At 34.1% G+C, this 19,492-nt stretch overlaps 2 protein-coding genes across 3 annotated transcripts; both read left to right on the top strand.

Annotated features, from left to right (window-relative positions):
* Positions 1-31: 31 nt before the first annotated feature.
* LOC142642443 (uncharacterized) lies at positions 32-4,112 on the top strand. Of its 2 annotated transcripts, XM_075816791.1 has the most exons (3): positions 32-2,537; positions 2,723-2,832; positions 3,636-4,112. In XM_075816791.1, exon 1 carries the CDS (start codon positions 98-100, stop codon positions 2,222-2,224), a length of 2,127 nt encoding a protein of 708 aa, XP_075672906.1. In that variant the 5' UTR covers positions 32-97; the 3' UTR covers positions 2,225-2,537; positions 2,723-2,832; positions 3,636-4,112. The 2 variants fall into 2 exon arrangements, with proteins under 2 accessions (XP_075672906.1, XP_075672907.1); XM_075816792.1 differs by lacking the exon at positions 2,723-2,832 and having other exon boundaries at positions 3,636-4,111.
* A 9,503-nt stretch (positions 4,113-13,615) lies between these two features.
* On the top strand, positions 13,616-18,517 carry LOC142642462 (F-box protein CPR1-like). Its single transcript, XM_075816823.1, has 4 exons — positions 13,616-15,107; positions 16,253-16,354; positions 17,019-17,108; positions 18,258-18,517. Exons 1-3 carry the CDS (start codon positions 13,915-13,917, stop codon positions 17,050-17,052), a joined length of 1,329 nt encoding a protein of 442 aa, XP_075672938.1. The 5' UTR covers positions 13,616-13,914; the 3' UTR covers positions 17,053-17,108; positions 18,258-18,517.
* The last annotated feature ends 975 nt before the right edge of the window (positions 18,518-19,492 follow it).

Below are 19,492 nucleotides of genomic sequence, written 5' to 3'. Positions count from 1 at the left end.
TATATAAATTCTCTCCTTTCTTCCTCTTCGCTTCCGGGATCGGTCGTTCAGAGAAGCCGAGTCAGAAAATCCAAACCCACCACCCCAAAAAAAAAACATGTCAGACAATTTATCTACGTTGGACTCTCTACCTCATGAAATCCTGACCAATGTTTTCGTTCGCCTACCTACAAAATCCATAGTAACATGCGCAGCAGTCTGCAAAACATGGAAATCTCTCATCCAAAACCCAACCTTCATTTCCAACCATCTCCACCACTCCTCCAACAACAACAACAAACACCCACTACTCCTCTTCAGACTCTACTCTTTGCAGCTCATCGAAGCAACTAATAAGTTGACTGTTGTAAAAAATGGAAATGAACACTACGTTTTGCATTTTGACAACCAAGATCTCAATGAGTACACCAGGTTTGATTACTTCCCTCCTCCTGGTCAAAGCTATCACGAAACATTTCATGTAGTGGGTACTTGTAATGGCCTCATCTTCCTTGCTGATTATATGTCTGATCACTTCCATTATAAGTTCTTTCTCTGGAACCCTTTTGTTAGAAGGTTTGTCAAACTTCCTATACCCAATATTACCTGCTTTTCACGTAGCGGCTACAGCGCCTCTGCTGGGTTTGGATTTGATTCCAAAACCAATGACTATAAGGTGGTGAGGTTTGTGTATCATAAAGGAAAAGGCCAAAGGGGTAAGGTGGAGGTTTACTCACTCTCCACTGGAAAATGGAGAATGGTTACTGCTTTGCCTCCTGTAGGTGCTGCACGTTCTTCTGATTTGAATGTTTTTGTCAATGGAGCTCTGCATTGGGTTGCTTTTAGGAAGACTGAGAACGAACTTCTTATTTCTGTTATGGTGTTTGATTTGGGGGAAGAGGTTTTCCGTGAGATAGCGCTGCCGAAACTTTCAGATCAAAATGGAGATGAGAATTGGAAGAGGACGGTATCTATTTCAGCGTATGGGAATTCCCTTGCCCTGTTTCAACAGGAGGATGACTGTCTCATTATATGGGAGATGAAACACTATGCGGATGCGTCATCATGGTCCAAAATTATAAGTTTCGCTTATGCAGATGCAGATCTCATAGAGAGCAAGATGCATTTGGTTGGTTGGGCCAAAGTTTGTGCGCCTATAGCCAATGGTGGCTTAGGGATTAGGAAACTCACTACCTTTAATAAGGCTTTGTTGGGGAAATGGTTGTGGCGGTTTGGAAAGGAAGAGGGTCGGCTATGGAGGCGGGTTGTAGCTTCAAAATATGGGGAAGATTGGGGGGGATGGACCTCAAAACTGGGTAGGGGAGCTCATGGGTGTGGTTTGTGGAGAAGTATTCGCATGGGTTGGGAGGATTTCAGCAAAAATTGTCAGTTTGTGGTTGGTTTGGGGAACAGGGTGAGGTTTTGGCAGGATGGGTGGCATGGGGATCAACCTTTTCAATTGGCTTTTCCAAGGTTGTTTGGCATCGCCATTGTGAAGGAGGCTTCTGTTGAAGCTTCTTTGCAAAGGCAGGGGGCGGAGGATGGAAGAGTTTGGAATGTTCGGTTTAGTAGATTTTTTAATGATTGGGAGATGGATGAAGGGCTGCGGTTTCTTCGTATGTTGGGTTCTATAACCCCTCCTATGGATGTTGGAGATCGGATGAGATGGAAATTGAAGTCTAATGGAGCTTTTGACATCCGATCGTACTACAACAAATTGAGAAATTCTCCTTCTACTATCTTTCCTTGGAAAGCTATTTGGAGAGCAAAGGCCCCAAGGCGAGTTTCTTTTTTTGTTTGGTGTGTAGCTTGGAATAAGATTCTAACGGGAGACAATCTGAGATTGAGAAGATTGGATTTTGTGGATTGGTGCATTATGTGCCGTCATAGTGGAGAGACGGTAGATCACCTTCTCCTTCATTGTGATATGGCCTACCGGTTATGGAGCTTTGTTTTCCTAACTTTTGGCTTGGCCTGGGTTATGCCTAGATCGATTCCTGAAATGCTTTTTGGTTGGTGGAATTGGTTGGGGAAGCATTCATCTCAGATCTGGAATTTAGTCCCGCTTTGCATCCTTTGGTGTATTTGGAAGGAGCGTAACCGGAGGACTTTTGAGGATTTGGATAGCTCTAGTGAACAGTTGCTTGTTTTTTTCAGTGGGACTCTCTTTGATTGGTCGCGCGCGTGGGGACTCACGTCTAGTGATTCCCTCCCTTCTTTTCTTTGCTCCCTTTTCCCTTCCTAATTTTCTTGTTGTCTTTGTTTCTCTTTGTTTTCTTTTTCTTGTATCTCCTAGGTTGCTCTATGTTTTTTCAGGCATAGAGTAACCCTTCGTATATATATCATTCTTACTTATCAAAAAAAAAATATGGATTTCGGATCCCTTGTCTCACTAGACCTTAAGACCGAAGAGATTAAAGATCTTGGAATTTGTGGATATGCAAATACTTTTGTTGATTCTTATGTTGAGAGCCTAGTTTTACTTGACAAACCCAACCAACCCATGGGTTGGCCAACCAACTAAGGAAAAGACAGAAAGGAAAGAGGAACAAGAACAGGCAAGATAAATTTTATTGTCAAGCTTGTTTTGATGGTTTTCCATTTTGTTCTTCATATATACCTGGCTTTGATTATGAGTACCATATGAATGTAATTCTATAAATTCTTATTGTTGATTGATTACCTTAATTGAGTGGCTTTATATTTAGAATAGATAGCTGATCAAAGTTGTGGTTGTTTTCAGTTATATTGAGAAAACAAAGTGGTTTGTGTTGGTTAGCATGCTTATACATGTGTAGATTTGAGGGTAGCGTTGCCTCCTAAGATGTGAGAGACAGAATGAAAGACTAAAAGGTAAAACTGGTTTATTCATCAATTGATCATTATATAGCAGTACAATTGAGCAAATCAATTGTTAACTACGTAATCAGCTTTAACAACTAACTAACTACCTCAAACACCTCTAACAACAATCAGCTGACATCACTGTTTCTACTAGTAACAGCCTATCACTTGACTTCTTTAACACTTGTACTTTTGCACATATAACTGTAACACTTCTTTAACACTTGTTGACTCCATTTCCTTCCATTGTTTTTCTTTTCCCTCTCTTCATCTTTTGTGAATGAGTTAATATTTTCTATTACACAATTGTATGAAGTAGAAGCAAAACAGTGTCTGCCATGCTTGCATTGTGTGTGTGTGTGTGTGTCAAATTTATGCTTTCTCAGTGAATAAGATAGCAGTTATGTCTATGTAATGGGTGTAAAGGACTAAAGGTATTTATGGAAACTACCTATAAATCTGTTCTTTAATTTTAGGATATTTACATTGATAGGGTGGGATTGCATATTACATTTCACCATCTAATAAGGGCTTTGCTGGATACATTCAAAACGCAACTTATATCACCGTTACTAGAAGAACCAGGGTTTAAATTCCCTCCTCCCCCTCTATAACTATCAAATTGTCAACAAAAAAAAAATGGCAACATAAGTTTTATTTTATTTTTCTTGTCATTTATATTGCACATAAAATTTGAATTTTATGTTAATATCCTGCAATGATAGCAAGTTTATGAGACAAAACCAAATGGACTTGTTGATCAGATGGCCTCACTTGAAACGTTAAATTGAAGGCCTTCTTTCTATGTACAGGAAAGGCAGCAACCTTGGAGGTAGGAATTCATAAGGCTTTCTCTGGGGCGGCATTCATACTTTTCCTAAGAAATGGAGTGGCCTAACTTGGCGAGTTCAAACATAGGATTTCCAGTGTTTAGGAAAATAATAATAATAACTCTTTTTGAGACATGTTTGCTTTGGGATAAAGATGCTTGCCAGTGCTCTGTGTGTATTGTCTTCATCTTACAACATTTGGTCACTAATGTTTCTTTAAATGTGTATAAGCACTATATTTGTGTGATAATTCTTCTTCTATGCAAGCATACAAGAGTTTTTCCCCCACTGTGCTCACTGATGAATATATTCCCTTACTTGGAAGGGATCATTCTGGAAGTTCATGGTAGTTAGCATCTTTTTAGCCTTTTATTTTTCTTTAAATGAAACATGTTGATGGAAAAAACCAATCTTTGGTTCCTAGGAGTGATTTTTTTTATTGTTGCAATGAGATCTGCGATAGCGATGCTTAGTGAAAAAGGCAATGATATCCATGCTAATTTGTTAGTGTTGCTTGGCGAGAGATGGTGGTTCTTTGGTTATATTTTTTCTTCTTATGAAGATTGCTAACTTTTGCAGCTAGTTTCTTTCACTTTTCCCCCATTTGGGTGGTTGTTTCTCTGCTATGTAACTTTTCCTTATTTGGCCTTTCCTTATAGACAATCCTCTCATCCCTTGTGAAGGTGAAACTCAATCCAAAATCCTAACACCACTCCCAAAAAAAAAAATCTACCAAGAAGCTAAGTTGGCAAATTTTCTTATGTGATTTATAAGCTGAAAATCTTTTCATCATATACTGTGATAATGTTCTTGCTTGGTTCTTTAGATCAAAGTTATCCCTTAGAGAATAGTTAAAATATTTGTCTTAGAGAAAGAGGACATTGATGTTATGAATGAAGAGAACACAAGTGATCAATTATTGTTGAGCAAGGGACAACACCCTGCACGTAAGACATTGAACACTTAAGGATGTACTATTAAAAAGGGGTGTGAAAAAAAAACCCTCAACTAGCATCCCGAGATGTATTACTTTGAGTCTTAGAGCATGTTGATGGATGATACAAACCTTGTCTCATAGTCGTAATAGTGATTTGTGGTTATCTAGTTGGCTTTAGCTTTACCTTGAAATTATTTGTTTTGGTTGTAATTAACAGTTGATTTCATATCGTATTTTTGTTCTTTCTATTACTATGAACTTTGCAATATTTCTACTCCTGTATTTTATTTTGGAACGCAGTCTTCTCTTTACAGTTGTCCGTAGTTAAGTAGCAAGAAATCTTCTTATTATATAATTGTTGTCATGGGAACCTCCATAGATCATTTGCCCCAGTCCCCCATCCCCATTGTTGCCAACGTTCATGTGGTAAAGGCTTGGAGTATCTCTTAATTTGTATATCTCAAAGCCACAAATCTTAGTGTTTATTTTTCTTATGATTACTAAATTGATTAGTATTATTTTACCTTCTTATGTTAAATCATGAACAAGAATGCTCATACGTCTTTTAAATTCTTGCAGGACCTTTTGAAATCATGCTTGATGATGAGTTGTTCATAAGTAACAAACTTTAATTCGGGGAAAGAAAAGATTTAACAGAGCATTTTGATGGTGTTTTGTTTCTTAGGATTGGCATTAGCTTTTATGTCAAAATGGATTGTAGTAGCTATTATGTGAATTTACTTTGTTAAACTCATTTGGGCTACCCCACTCTTATGTTTGTAATTTTGGATGATATGGAGTTTGGTTTCTGTTTGTTTGTAAAAATGATTAAGCGCTAAACTGTCTGCCATGCTTGCATTGTGCGTGTTTGCGAACATGTATTTGTGTGTCAAATTTCTTCTATCTTAGTGTGTTAAATTTCTTCTTTATAGTGAATGAACTAGATACTGGTTATATCTATGTAATGGGGTTATAGCTTTCTATGGAAATTATCTTTAAATTTTTTTTTTTTTCAATCTTAGGATATTTACATTTAAGATGATAGGAAGGAGGGGGTGTATTTTTACCATCTAATAAGGGTTGTATCCATGTAATGGGTTTAAAGGTCAATGGAATGACTTTACCAGAGCTTTAAGGATTTAGAAAGGACTTTAGTGGAATTGAAATTGTTTTTCTTTAGAACTTTATTGGATTGGATGTTCGCTGTAGGAAGTCACTCTTAATTTTTGGTTTGTGATTGTATAGATGTTTGTTATATGAGTGTTTGATTGTTTTCGGTCCCAAGTTGTATACATACTGGAGACTTGGGTGATCATTTTTTTGGTTCAATATATATATAAAGCTTAGTTTTCTTTGTACTTATCTCTCTGCCTTATGTTTTTTGCATAAGGTAGTGTTCTTGAATAAAGATTAGTTTTCTTACATAAGTTCTTTTAATGAACCTATAACTGGTGAATTGGATTCCAAATTAGAGGCACTACCAGTGTGGACTGTTAAGTCTCATGATTGTTTATTTGGTGAGGAGAACTTAGGTCTAATGTTGAAGAAGGGTTTAAGAAGAAATTTTAGTAACAATCAAGATTAAATCAAAGAAAAAGATAACAGAATTAAAGATAACATAGACTTTTTTATAATAGGCTTTAGTAACCATAGAATCCTAATCCTTTATCTTATATATAACAATTAGATTCTAACCATTCAACTTCATTAAAAGTCACTTGCTAGTGACATGACATTTTGAAATACTAAATACATAATAATAAATAAAATATAACATAGAGAAATAAAACATAAGGGACTAATGGTTTCTTTTTTAAAAAATAAAAAAATTCTTTTTGGTTTACGTTTCCCTACATCAGTTGTGAGTTGTCTTCCTTCATGTATGTACTATTTGTAGTGGTTAGTCCTTCTACCGTTGGCTGATTAACTCTTTATCTCATAATCTTCCTGGTTTATTTGGGTTACCTTTGGTTACATCTTTTTTTTTTTTTTCTCTCATGTTATAGCTTTTTTCCAATATCATGTGGTTCTTGTTGCTTGTAATGTGCTTGTTTGGATACCTTATTTGTTTTTTCTACCAAGTGCTTCATTGTCTAGCTTGCAGCATTAGAAGAAAATATAGTAAGATCTTTTTGTCTTCTTGCACTTCATTTGGAGTTTCATGCTTCCAATCCAATAATTTTTTATTCATTTTCAGATTTTGGTGCACCAATGCATCTTTTGGTGATTTATTCTTGATTAAGCTTGAACCTTATCTATTTGAGGCATCAGTGATAGCATAATAGATAATTATATAACGAATGTGATTGGTGAATATTAATTTGGTATTTTACTTATCAAAATTTTATATAGTATTTTAAAATGTTTTTTGTGCTATATTTCAGAATCTAGAACTCAGCTTGAAGCTCTTTGTCATGTGAGAGTTTAATGCTTTTATTGAAATGAGTCCTTTTACTCCATGCCATGTTTTATTTGTTAGCTTTTCTAACAATTTAATACTCATTATGTTAATTTCGATTCAAGTGTATATGCTCCAATCACCACAGATATATATTCTTTTAGGTTCATGAATTGGCTTTTTTTCTTTCCTTTTTGTTTATTGTTGTTGTTTTACCCCATTTAGGTAATGATTGAGAGCAAAACTTGCTTACTTTATAAACTTAAGCACAATAAGAGAACTAGGCTTACATGAATTATGACTTCAGGAACCCCTAGTAAAGTCTGGGTTAAATTCCTTTAGGTTATAGTGCTTCCCTGTAATTGTCTTGATGAAATACATCACCATTGGTAGGTAAATCTTTGATATTTTTTTCAAGCAGCAAGGTGATACTGATACCTAAAATCTTGTTAGTGTCCCAGAAAAATAAATGATCTTCCTATTTATATGGAACACCTAATAAATCATGCATTTTCTTTTGGAACACAGTCTTCTCTTTACAATTGTCCGTAGTTAAGTAGCAAAAAATCTTCTTATTATATAATTGTTGTCATGGGAACCTTCATAGATCATTTGCCCCGGTCTCCCATCCCCATTGTTGCTAACGTTCATGTGGTAAAGGCTTGGAGTATCTCCTAATTTGTATATCTCAAAACCACAAATCTTAGTGTTTATTTTTCTATATGATTACTAAACTGATTAGTATTATTTTACCTTCATATGTTAAATCATGAACAAGAACGCTCTTACAGTTTTTAAATTCTTGCAGGACCTTTTGAAATCTTGCTTGATGATGAGTTGTACATAAGTAACAAACTTTAACTTAGGGAAAGAAAAGATTTAACATAGCATTTTGATGGTGTTTTGTTTCTTAGTATAGGTATTAGTTTTTATGTCATAATGGATTGTAGTAGCTATTATGTGAATTTACTTTGTTAAACTCATTTGGGCTACACCACTCGTATGTTTGCAATTCTAGATGATATGTAGTTTGGTTTCAGTTTGTTTATAAAAATGATTTAAGTGCTAAACTGTCTGCCATGCTTGCATTGTGCATGTTTGCGAACATGTATTTGTGTGTCAAATTTCTTCAATCTTAGTGTGTTAATTTCTTCTCTATAGTGAATGAACTATATAACGGTTATATCCATGTAATGGGGTTATAGGTTTCTATGGAAACTATCTTTAAATTTGTTTTTTTTAACCTTAGGATATTTACATTTAAGATGATAGGAAGGAGGGGGTGTACTTTTACCATCTAATAAGGTTTGTATCTATGTAATGGGTTTAAAGGTATCTATGGAATGACTTTACCAGGGCTTTATAGATTGAGAAAGGACTTTAGTGGAACTGAAATTGTTTTTCTTTATAACTTTATTGGATTGGATGTTAGCTGTCGGAAGTCACTCTTAATTTTTGGTTTGTGATTGGATAGATGTTTGTTATTTGAGTGTTTGATTGTTTTCGGTCCCAAGTTGTATACACCTTGGAGACTTGGGTGATCATTTTTTTGGTTCAATAAATTTCATTATATATATATATATATATATATATATACACACACAAAGATTAGTTTTCTTATATAAGTTCTTTTAATGAACCTATAACTGGTGAATTGGATTCCAAATTAGTGGCACTACCAGTGTGGACTGTTAAGTCTCATGATTGTTTATTTGGTGAGGAGAACTTAGGTCTAATGTAGAAGAAGGTTTTAAGAAGAAATTTTAGTAACAATCAAGATTAAATCAAAGAAAAAGATAACAGAATTAAAGATAACATAGGCTTTTTTATAATAGACTTTAGTAACCATAGAATCCTATTCCTTTATCTTACATATAACAATTAGATTCTAACCACCCAACTTCATTAAGAGTCTCTTGCTAGTTACATGACATTTTGTAATACTAAATACATAATAATAAATAAAATATAACATAGAGAAATAAAAGATAAGGGACTAATGGTTTCTTTTCTTAAAAATAAAAAAATTTCTTTTAGGCTTACGTTTCCCTACATTAGTTGTGAGTTCTCTTCCTTCTTGTATGTACCATTTGTAGTGGTTAGTCCTTTTACTGTTGGTTGATTAACTCCTTATCTCATAATCTTCCTGGTTTATTTGGGTTACCTTTGGTTACATCTTTCCTTTTTTTTTTTTTTTTTTTTTTAAATTTATTTCTCATGTTATAGCTTTTTTCCAATATCATGTGGTTCGTGTTGCTTTTAATGTGCTTGTTTGAATACCTTATTTGTTTTTCCTACCAAGTGCTTCATTAACTAGCTTGCAGACATTAGAAGAAAATATAGTAGGATCTTTTTGTCCTCTTGCACTTCATTTGGAGTTTCATGCTTCCAATCCAATAATTTTTTATTCATTTTCAGATTTTTGTGCACCAATGCATCTTTTGGTGATTTATTCTTGATTAAGCTTGAAACTTATCTATTTGAGGCATCAGTTATAGCATAATAGATAATTATATAACAAATGTGATTGGTGAATATTAATTTGGTATTTTACTTATCAAAATGTTATATAGTATTTAAAAATGTTTTTTGTGTTATATTTCAGAATCTAGAACTCAGCTCGAAGCTCTTTGTCATGTGAGAGTTTAATTCTTTTCTTGAAATGAGTCCTTTTACTCCATGCAATGTTTTATTTGTTAGCTTTTCTGACAATTTAATACTCGTTATGTTAATTTCGATTCGAGTGTATATGCTCCAATCACCACAGATATATATTCTTTTAGGTTCATGAATTGGCTTCTTTTCTTTCCTTTTTGTTTGTTGTTGTTGTTGTTTTCCCCCATTTAGGTCATGGTTGAGAGTAAAACTTGCTTACCTTAGAAACTTAAGCACAATAGGAGAACTAGGCTTACATGAATTATGACTTCAGGAACCCCTAGTAAAGTCGGGGTTACATTCCTTTAGGTTCTAGTGCTTCCCTGTAATTGGCCTGATGAAATACATCACCATTGGTAGGTAAATCTTTGATTTTTCTTTCAAGCAGCAAGGTAATACTGATACCTAAAGTCTTGTTAGTGTCCCAGAAAAATAAATGATCTCTCTATTTATTTGGAACACCTAATAAATAATGCTTGTCCAGGCTGGCATGAGAACACAGTTGTGACTGGAATTCCAGGTTCTGTAAGTAAAGCTATTCTCAGGAAAATGCTCATTAGTCTCAATAGTCACCCTATGGAGATATTGGGTTTCAGAGTCATGCGTCATAGACTTTCAGACTTTGTCGCTAATCAAAAAGTTCTGGCTTAGTTTGCTACAATAGATTCCTAGATGAGCATGTTACCATCCAATGTGATTTGGTTAAAGCTACCTGAATCTCTTATTAATGTCTTAGGTTTCTTCAAGTGTCATCAAAGATCAAAGATATTGAGGCGAAATGAGTGGTGGTTTATGCTTAAATTGATGGGAGCAATATATGAATCTCGTCGTGACTCCGAAAACCACTTGGTGATTGTGCGAGGGTAGTTAAATTATTAAACTGTATGTGTCCAAAATGAAATGAATTTATTTTTTTGAAAAAATGTACTTGGCGGGCATGACCTATAAATTGTCATGCCTTTGGCATAGATGAAGATCCTGGAGTTCAAAGGTAAGCTTAATGGTTTATGAAGTGCATAACTTGCTACGAACATGGGGTCTCGAAAAAGTTTTTCATTTATCCTATCTCCCTTGGGAAGCAAGCAAACATTATCAACTTTCTAGTTGAAGGAAAATGGTATCCTTGTTTTTCTCTGAAGTCTAGAGGGCTCCTAGTCCAGTTGTTCCAACTTTCCACTTAATAGTAACTTATCAAAAAAGAAAGGAAAAAAAAAAAAAAAAAAAGAAGAAAGAAAGAAAGAAAATTTCACTTTAGTGTTTCACGTGTTCTGATCAGATCTAGACATTTTTGTTATGCATGAATGCATATATAAACCAATGCTCTTAGAGCAATTGTTAACTTTTCTTATAGTTATATGCGTTGCTCCTCTGGGTAGTCTCTTTTTAGTGACTTTTGTTCCTCATTATTTTCATAAATTTTTTATTAGGTGGGGTTGATATCCTTACTTTCTTATTTGTTTGTTGAGAGCTTTAGTAGGCAATCTGAATTTATTGGAAACTTGTCATCTCACCAGGTTCCTATCTTCTAAACGGAAATTGGAAAGAAGTGAGGATTGATCTAGTAATGATTGTAATGTTGTCATTGGATTTTAAAGCGAGAATGAAAAAAACTCTATATGAAAGATATTCCATGGCCGCCGTAATTTGTAGGTGTTCCTTACTTCCATCCATGTCGTGTAGAAATTGTCCATCAATTTATCAGCAAAAGCCTTGAGCTATAATGGCTTTCATATATGGGGAAGTTTCTAAGGCAAATTTGGTTATGCTGAACCATTCATTGTATTCGTAGCCTAATAAAGAAAAAAAGTCCTTTATTTATTTTATTTCAAAAAAAAAAATTAATGTTGGGATGAATAACGATAAGAATAACCTATATATTCTTGTAATCAATAGTTTACAAATACAAACAGTTTTTGCATTATAGATTCCATATTGCAATAATTCAATCTTTCAACAGCTATGAAATCAATGAAATTTGGTAATGGTTTTCTCAACTTTGAGCAAATCATTTTTGGCTTAATTGATACCTCTTCGTAATAAGTGTTACGCAGAATGTGAGGTTATATGTTCGAGATTCATTGAGGTGTGTAATTTATCAATAAAGATAATGGTTAGATGCAATGCTAGTTGGGTACAGATTTCAGCGCTGGTAGTTGGGCTATGGTGCCACCATGAATGGAGAGAAAAAAGAAAAGAAAAGAAAAGAAATTAATTAGCAATAAAAGTATTTTTTAATTAAATTTATTTAAATACTTTTTTAATTAATTTTTCTATTAAATGCTTGCATTTATTGTCCATTAACGGAATGGTAACACAAGGTGTGAAGGTATGAGATGGGTATTTATTAAAATTCAAAGATTTATTATTATTTTTATAGTACAATAATAAGGAGGGGAATTCGAATCCGGTTCTTCTAATAAAAAAGAGTAGACTATTCCACTTAACTACAAAACTCTTGATAAGAGGTATAATTATAAATTAGGAGTCTAAATCTTCTGTTCCACTTTTCCTACTCCACTCTATACTCCACCAATAAAAATTTGACACGTGTTCACCTAATTAATTAAATACTACTATTATTGACTTATTAATGCTACCGTTATTAATTAATAGTAGTATTTAATTAATTAGGTAAACACGTGACAAGTTTTTATTAATGGAGTATAGAGTGGAGCAGGAAAAGTGGGACAGAAGATTTGGACTCATAAATTAGAAGTACAATGATTAATTTGATTAAAGAGTGTTTTCTCATTTTTCTCTAATAAAATTTCAAAATAACTATAATAAGTGTATCCATCATATTTTCTTTAGTTGTTGGCTTGTGACCATCTTTCTCTCTCTCCCTATTCAAACTTGTTTGCCCCTCACACAATATTTACAACAATTGGTGTAAATCAATCTTCAAATTCCTCATCTCCTTCTCTTCCTCTGACAACAACGAGCTTTATTGTGTCATATCTATACAACTATAAACAAATTGTTATGATTTTAACTTTGAAATATTGCTACATACATATTCTAGGAGCTTTGATGCATGTTGTATAGTTTTGAAGTTGTTCAAGTTGATGCACCCTTTGTCCAAACTGGTATATGTATTCCCAAATCATCACAATTTTACTAGCTTAATGCCTTGTTTTTTAGCTTATATGTTGCCAATGGGTGTATGAGGTATGGTATATGTTCCGGATCTCTATTATAATTAGGTACAAAAAGAAAGAAAGGTTTACATGTCAAAGCTAAACCAAATGAAACCTTGCGATAATAAATAGAGTAACATTAGTTACACTATTTTTCATAATTATTGATATTAACATAACTTGTTATGAATGAAGCAACATCACGTTTATTAGGGTTAATCACTAACATATTTTTATTATGTGATGATTTATTGCTCTCTCTCTCTCTCTGGGTTGCTGAGTTGTGAAGGAGGGTAGAAATGGGTTGAAGGTAAAATGGCTATGTAATTGGTTTTGCTGGGATAGGACCTCTATTTTACAGTCAACTGAAATTTATTTTGAGGTAAAGCCTCTATTTTACAGTCAACAGAAATTTATTTTCAGTTTGACCGTAATTTCATGTGTACCCAATCACTCTCAATGGTGTAAAATGTTTTCCTAATTTTGAAGTCAAAACTTTTGATATATATGGGTCATACTAACGGGTGTCCTTAAGGTAATAGTTAACAATCTATTTTAAGAAAGTTTTGACACAACTTTTAAGCCTCGTTTGGGACAAAGGAATGGAATGGAATGGAATAGAATGAATTATTAACCGTTATCCTAAAAATATCCATTAGCATTTTCATATATATATATATATATATGAGCATGAAAGCAAATTTTTAACTTTTTAACACAAAAAAAAGCCACATAATCTATTTTAACTTCTTAGTTTTTTTTTTTTTTTTTTTTTTGGCACCGCTACTACTTTACTTGAAACTTATACACCACACCACCACCATAGCCAAAATACAAGAAACTCACACCCAAAATCAATCACTACGACCAAACCCACACCTAAACCCATCTCCAACGCCATTATTGTTTTCTTTATTACAACAACAGAGTCGTGGTTCTGTTTTTAGACGATAGGGATTTTCATCCGATCCAACTCGCTCTCCATTTTCACCTAAGTGAAAGTGAGTTTCTCTCTTACTCTCATTTTTTTGTTTCTCGCACTTTCCTACTAAAAACGAAAAACAAAAATCTGGGTCACTTGTCATTTGTGGATTCAGTACCCATTTTCACTGTTTTTCAAGGTTGAAGGAAGCAATGTCAGACAATTTATCTACATTGGACTCTCTACCTCATGAAATCTTGACCAATGTTTTCCTTCGCCTACCTATAAAATCCATAGTAACATGCACAGCAGTCTGCAAAACATGGAAATCTCTCATCCAAAACCCAACCTTCATTTCCAACCATCTCCACCACTCCTCCAACAACAACAACAAACACCCGCTACTCCTCTTCAGACTCTGCTCTTCGGAAAAAGAACATTACGTTTTGCATTTTGACAACCAAGATTTCAATGAGTACACCAGGTTTGATGACTTCCCTTTTCATGGTCCAAGCTTTGATGGAATATTTAATGTAGTGGGTACTTGTAATGGCCTCATCTTCCTTGCTGATGATTTATATGGGTACCTTTGTAAGTTCTTTCTCTGGAACCCTTGTGTTAGAAAGTTTGTCAAACTTCCTATACCCAATATTACCTTCTTTTCACATGGTGGCTACGACGCCACTGTTGGGTTTGGATTTGATTCCAAAACCAATGACTATAAGGTGGTGAGGTTTGTGACTCTTAAAGAAAAAGGCCAAAAGGGTAAGTCTCCACCGGAGGTGGAGGTTTACTCACTCTCCACTGGAAAATGGAGAATGGTTACTGCTTCACCTCCTATAGGTGCTGCACGAGGTCGTGAGCCGGAGGCTTTTGTCAATGGGGCTCTGCATTGGGTTGCTTTGAGGAAGACTGGGAACAAATTTCTTAATTTTGTTATGGTGTTTGATTTGGGGGACGAGGTCTTCCGTGAGATAGCGCTGCCGAAACTTTCAGATCAAAATGGAGATGAGTATTGGGTGAGGGTGTCTATTTCAGCGTATGGGAATTCCCTTGCCCTGTTTCAACAGGGGTTTTCTATTCACCGTCTCAGTATTTGGGTGATGAAAGACTATGCAGATGCGTCATCATGGACCAAAATTAGAACTTTGCCTGATGCATTTCTCGTAGAGGGCGTACCAAGGTCACATTGTATACCTAAGGGTTTTAGGAAGAGTGGTGAGGTTATCCTGGAATTGTATGGAGGATACCTCATCTCACGAGACCTTGAGACCAAAGACTTTAAAAATCTTAGAATTCGTGGATGTGCATATACTTTTGTTGATTCTTATGTTGAGAGCCTAGTTCTACTTGACAAACCCAACCAACAAGGGAAAAGACAGAAAAGAAAGAGGAACAACAGCAGGCAAGATAAATTTTATTGTCAAGCTTATTTTTGTGGTTTTCCATTTTGCTCTTCATATATACCTGGCTTTGATTATGAGTTCAATATGAATGTAATTCTATAAGTTCTTATTGTTGATTGATTACCTTAATTGAGTGGCTTTATATTTAGAATAGATAGCTGATCAAAGTTGTGGTTGATTTTGGTTATATTGAGAAAACAAAGTGGTTTGTGTTGGTTATGAACTTTTAGCATGCTTATTTATCAATTGGTTGAAGATATTTGGACTGTGTGAGTATCATGTTTCCTGCCACTTATATTGGTTAAAGATAGATGTACTCAACTTATTCTTTCTTGATAATGTTACGGTGGCCTCTTTTAACTTCATGTTTTCACACTTGTACTAAATGTTTGTGTTCTCTTGGGATTATTAAAAAATTGCTTAATTTATCAATTATGATCTGTATATGCTTAAGATAATGCTTGTACATTTTAAATCTTCTACTACCTTAGATGCCTATCTTCTTACCGCAAACATTCCCATAGAGCCATGTTCATTGAGAAGGCAGCTCACCACTTGTCATTGCTAGCTTTGGTGTTAGGATCTTGGACATTGGGTAGTTAAGAGTATGAAAATTAAGGCGATGGCTAGATTTGAGGGTAGCGTTGCCTCCTAAGATGTGAGAGAGAGAGAATGAAAGACTAAAAGGTAAAACTAGTTTATTCATCAATTGATCATTATACAGCAATACAATTGGCAGATCAATTTTTAATTACTTAATCAGCTGTAACAACTAACTGACTACCTCAAACACCTCTAACAATAACCAGCTGACATCACTGTTTCTACTAGTAACAGCCTATCACTTGACTTCTTTAACACTTGTAATTTGCACATATACCTGTAAGACATGCATCCCAACATAGCACAGGAAGTACATATCATAATACTACCAACTTCTAACTTCTAATTTCAGCTTAGTGTTTCCTCTGCACAATCCCCCCAATGCATCAACTTCTTAATGTTTAGTTACACATGAGGTTCCTAACCTTTGGGTGGTTAAGAATTGAAAATGACTTTTTTATAATCCTCCTCCTCTTCTTCTTCTTTTTTTTCCTTCCCCCGGATAAGTAAATATAAAATAAAAATAAAAATGTAATTGCAGAATACAGATTTGTGGACCAATGTTATATAAGATCCATAGGTTCTGGTTCTTCTCGAGATGCAAAACACAGAATCGCTCTTGGTCCAAACGCTCCAAACTCAGGTATAATCCTCTTCTTGAATTAATATTTTTTAACTTTCGTTCCTTGGCTTAATTTGAGTATTTTTATCCCAATAAAGTAAAAATGCTTTTGTTTTGTTGACTTTGTTTCCTTCCATTGTTTTTCTTTTCCCTCTCTTCATCTGTGAATGATTTAGTATTTTCTATTACACAATTGTATGAAGTAGATGCAAAACAGTGTCTGCCATGTTTGCATTGTGTTTGTGTTAAATTTATGCTTTCTCAGTGAACTAGATAGCAGTTATGTCTATGTAATGGGTGTAAAGGTATTTATGGAAACTGCTTATAAACCTGTTCTTTAATCTTAGGATATTTACATTGATAGGGTGGGATTGGATATTACATTTCACCATCTAATAAGGGCTTTGCTGGATACATTCAAACCGCAACATATGTCACCTAGAAGAACTTGGGTTTAAATTCCCCCTCCCCCTCTATAACAGTATAACTATCAAATTGTCAACAACAAAAAAATGGCAACAGAAGTTTAATTTTATTTTTCTAGTCATTTGTATTGCACATAAAATTTAAATATTATGTTAATATCCTGCAATGATAGCGAGTTTAAGAGACAAAACCAAATGGACTTGTTGATCAGATGGCCTCACTTGAAACATTAAATTGAAGGCCTTCTTTCTATGTACAGGAAAGGCAGCAACCTTGGAGGCAGGAATTCATAAGGCTTTCTCTGGGACAGCATTCATACTTTTCCTTAGAAATGGAGTGGCCTAACTTGGTGAGTTCAAACATAGGATTCCCAGTGTTTAGGAAAATAATAATAATAACTCTTTTTGAGACATGTCCGCCATGCATTGGGATGAAGATGCTTGCCAGTGCTCTGTGTGTATTGTCTTCATCTTACAACATTTGGTCACTAATGTTTCTTTAAATGTGTATAAGCGCTAAATTTGTGTGATAATTCTTGTTCTATGCAAGCATACAAGAGTTTTTGCCCCACTGTGCTCACTGATGAATATATTCCCTTACTTGGAAGGGATCATTCTGAAAGTTCATGGTAGTTAGCATCTTTTTAGGCTTTTCTTTTTCTATAAATGAAAACATGTTGATGGAAAAATCAATCCTTATAGACATTCCTCTCATCCCTTGTGAAGGTGAAACTCAATCCAAATATAACACCACTCCCAAAAAAATCTACCAAGAAGCTAAGTTGGCAACTTTTCTTATGTGATTTATAAGCTGAAAATCTTTTCATCATATATAGTGATAATGTTCGTACTTGGTTCTTTAGATCAAAGTTATCCCTCAGAGAATGGTTAAAATATTTCTCTTAGAGAAAGAGGACATTGATGCTATGAATGTAGAGAACACAAGTGATCAATTATTGTTGAGCAAGGGACAACACCCTCCACATAAAACATTGAACGCTTAAGGATATACTATTAAAAAGGATTGGGAAAAAAAACCCTGCATCCAGCAATGTATCACTTAGAGTTTTAGAGTACGTTGATGGATGATACAAAACTTGTCTCATAGTCATAATAGTGATTTGTGGTTATCTAGAGCTTTACTTTGAAATTATTTGTTTTGGTTGTAATTAACAGTTGATTTCATATTGTGTTTGTGTTCTTTCTATTACTATGAACTTTTACAATATTTCTACTCCCGTATTTTCTTTTGGAACAGTCTTCTCTTTACAATTGTCCCTAGTTAAGTAGCAAGATATCTTCTTATTATATAATTCTTGTCATGGGAACCTTCATAGATCATTTGCCCCAGTCCCCCATCCCCATTGTTGCACATGTTCATGTGGTTAAGGCAAATCTTAGTGTTTGTTTTTCTATATGATTACTAAACTGATTAGTATTATTTTATCTTATGCTAAGTCATGAACAAGAATGCTCTTACAGTTTTTAAATTCTTGCAGGACCTTTTGAAATCATGCTTGATGATGAGTTGTACGTAAGTAACAAACTTTAACTCAGGGAAAGAAAATATTCAACAAAGCGTTTTGATGGTGTTTAGTTTCTTAGTATTGGCATTAGTTTTTATGTCAAAATCGATTGTAGTAGTTATTATGTGAATTTACTTCGTTAAACTCATTTAGGCTACATCACTCCTATGTTTGTAATTCTGGATGATATGTAGTTTGGTTTCAGTTTGTTTATAAAATGATTAAGCGCTAAACTGTCTGCCATGCTTGCATTGTGTGTGTTTGCGCACATGTATTCACATGTCAAATTTCTTCCATCTTAGTATGTTAAATTTCTTCTTTATAGTGAATGAACTAGATAACAGTTATATCTATGTAATGGGGTTACAGGTTTCTATGGAAACTATCTTTAAATTTGTTTTTTTTTAATCTTAGGATATTTACATTTAAGATGACAGGAAGGAGGGGGTGTATTTTTACCATCTAATAAGAGTTGTATCTATGTAATGGGTTTAAAGGTATCTATGGAATGAACACAACCATTGAATTTGTGCCATGTATTTTTAAATTTGTTTTCATCAATTGCTCGAAAATGTGTGGCAAATTCTCAATGATGGATGATTGAGTTAAAATTCTAATCAATGCAAAAAGACAACTCAATATTAAGTGAGAACAAGTCTCAGACCTCCCTTTTTCAAACAATAATGTGATGTGTTGTGGTTATATCCCCAGATATGAACAAAGCCTACACTTCTCACATTTTCTCTTGGGAATTTATCAACAGGCCTCAAATGAAGAGACTTTGACTTCTTCTCTAGGTTTAGGACCAATGTTTTGCTTATATATATATATATATATATATATGATTCTTGATTTATCCATGGATCAAACTAGCATACCATTAGTATTTTAGAGTTTTAGTGGATTCATCCAAAGCCTTATAATTCAATTAGTTTGCGCTTCCTAATATTTTTAAGATATTTAGGATTTAAATCATCCATTTCCCATTGTAATTATCAAATTACAAATAATAAAAAAAGATTTTAGTGAGTTCAATTGAGGGAAATGGGAGGAATTCGAAAAGCCCTATTTGCAACATTGCTTTGTTGGGACTTTTATTTATTTATTTATTAATAATTTGATAGTTAGAGGAGTGGGAATTTGAATAATATCAATATGTTGTAATTTTTGGAAAGTTAAAAGATAGAATAACATATAGCAACATTAAG

The sequence above is a fragment of the Castanea sativa genome, chromosome 7 (genome assembly GCF_040712315.1).
Source record: "Castanea sativa cultivar Marrone di Chiusa Pesio chromosome 7, ASM4071231v1".
Taxonomy (NCBI): domain Eukaryota; kingdom Viridiplantae; phylum Streptophyta; class Magnoliopsida; order Fagales; family Fagaceae; genus Castanea; species Castanea sativa.
This window is presented reverse-complemented; position numbering and strand designations above follow the sequence as displayed.

What these genes read in the sequence shown, in the direction of transcription:
- LOC142642462 (XM_075816823.1), top strand. Translation starts at nt 13,915, where the DNA reads ATGTCAGACAATTTATCTACATTGGACTCTCTACCTCATGAAATCTTG. An exon ending in AGAAAGAGGAACAACAGCAG is followed by an intron (nt 15,108 to 16,252) that starts GCAAGATAAATT and finishes ATGTAATTGCAG; the next exon opens with AATACAGATTTGTGGACCAA. An exon ending in TCCAAACGCTCCAAACTCAG is followed by an intron (nt 16,355 to 17,018) that starts GTATAATCCTCT and finishes TTCTATGTACAG; the next exon opens with GAAAGGCAGCAACCTTGGAG.
- LOC142642443 (XM_075816791.1), top strand. Translation starts at nt 98, where the DNA reads ATGTCAGACAATTTATCTACGTTGGACTCTCTACCTCATGAAATCCTG.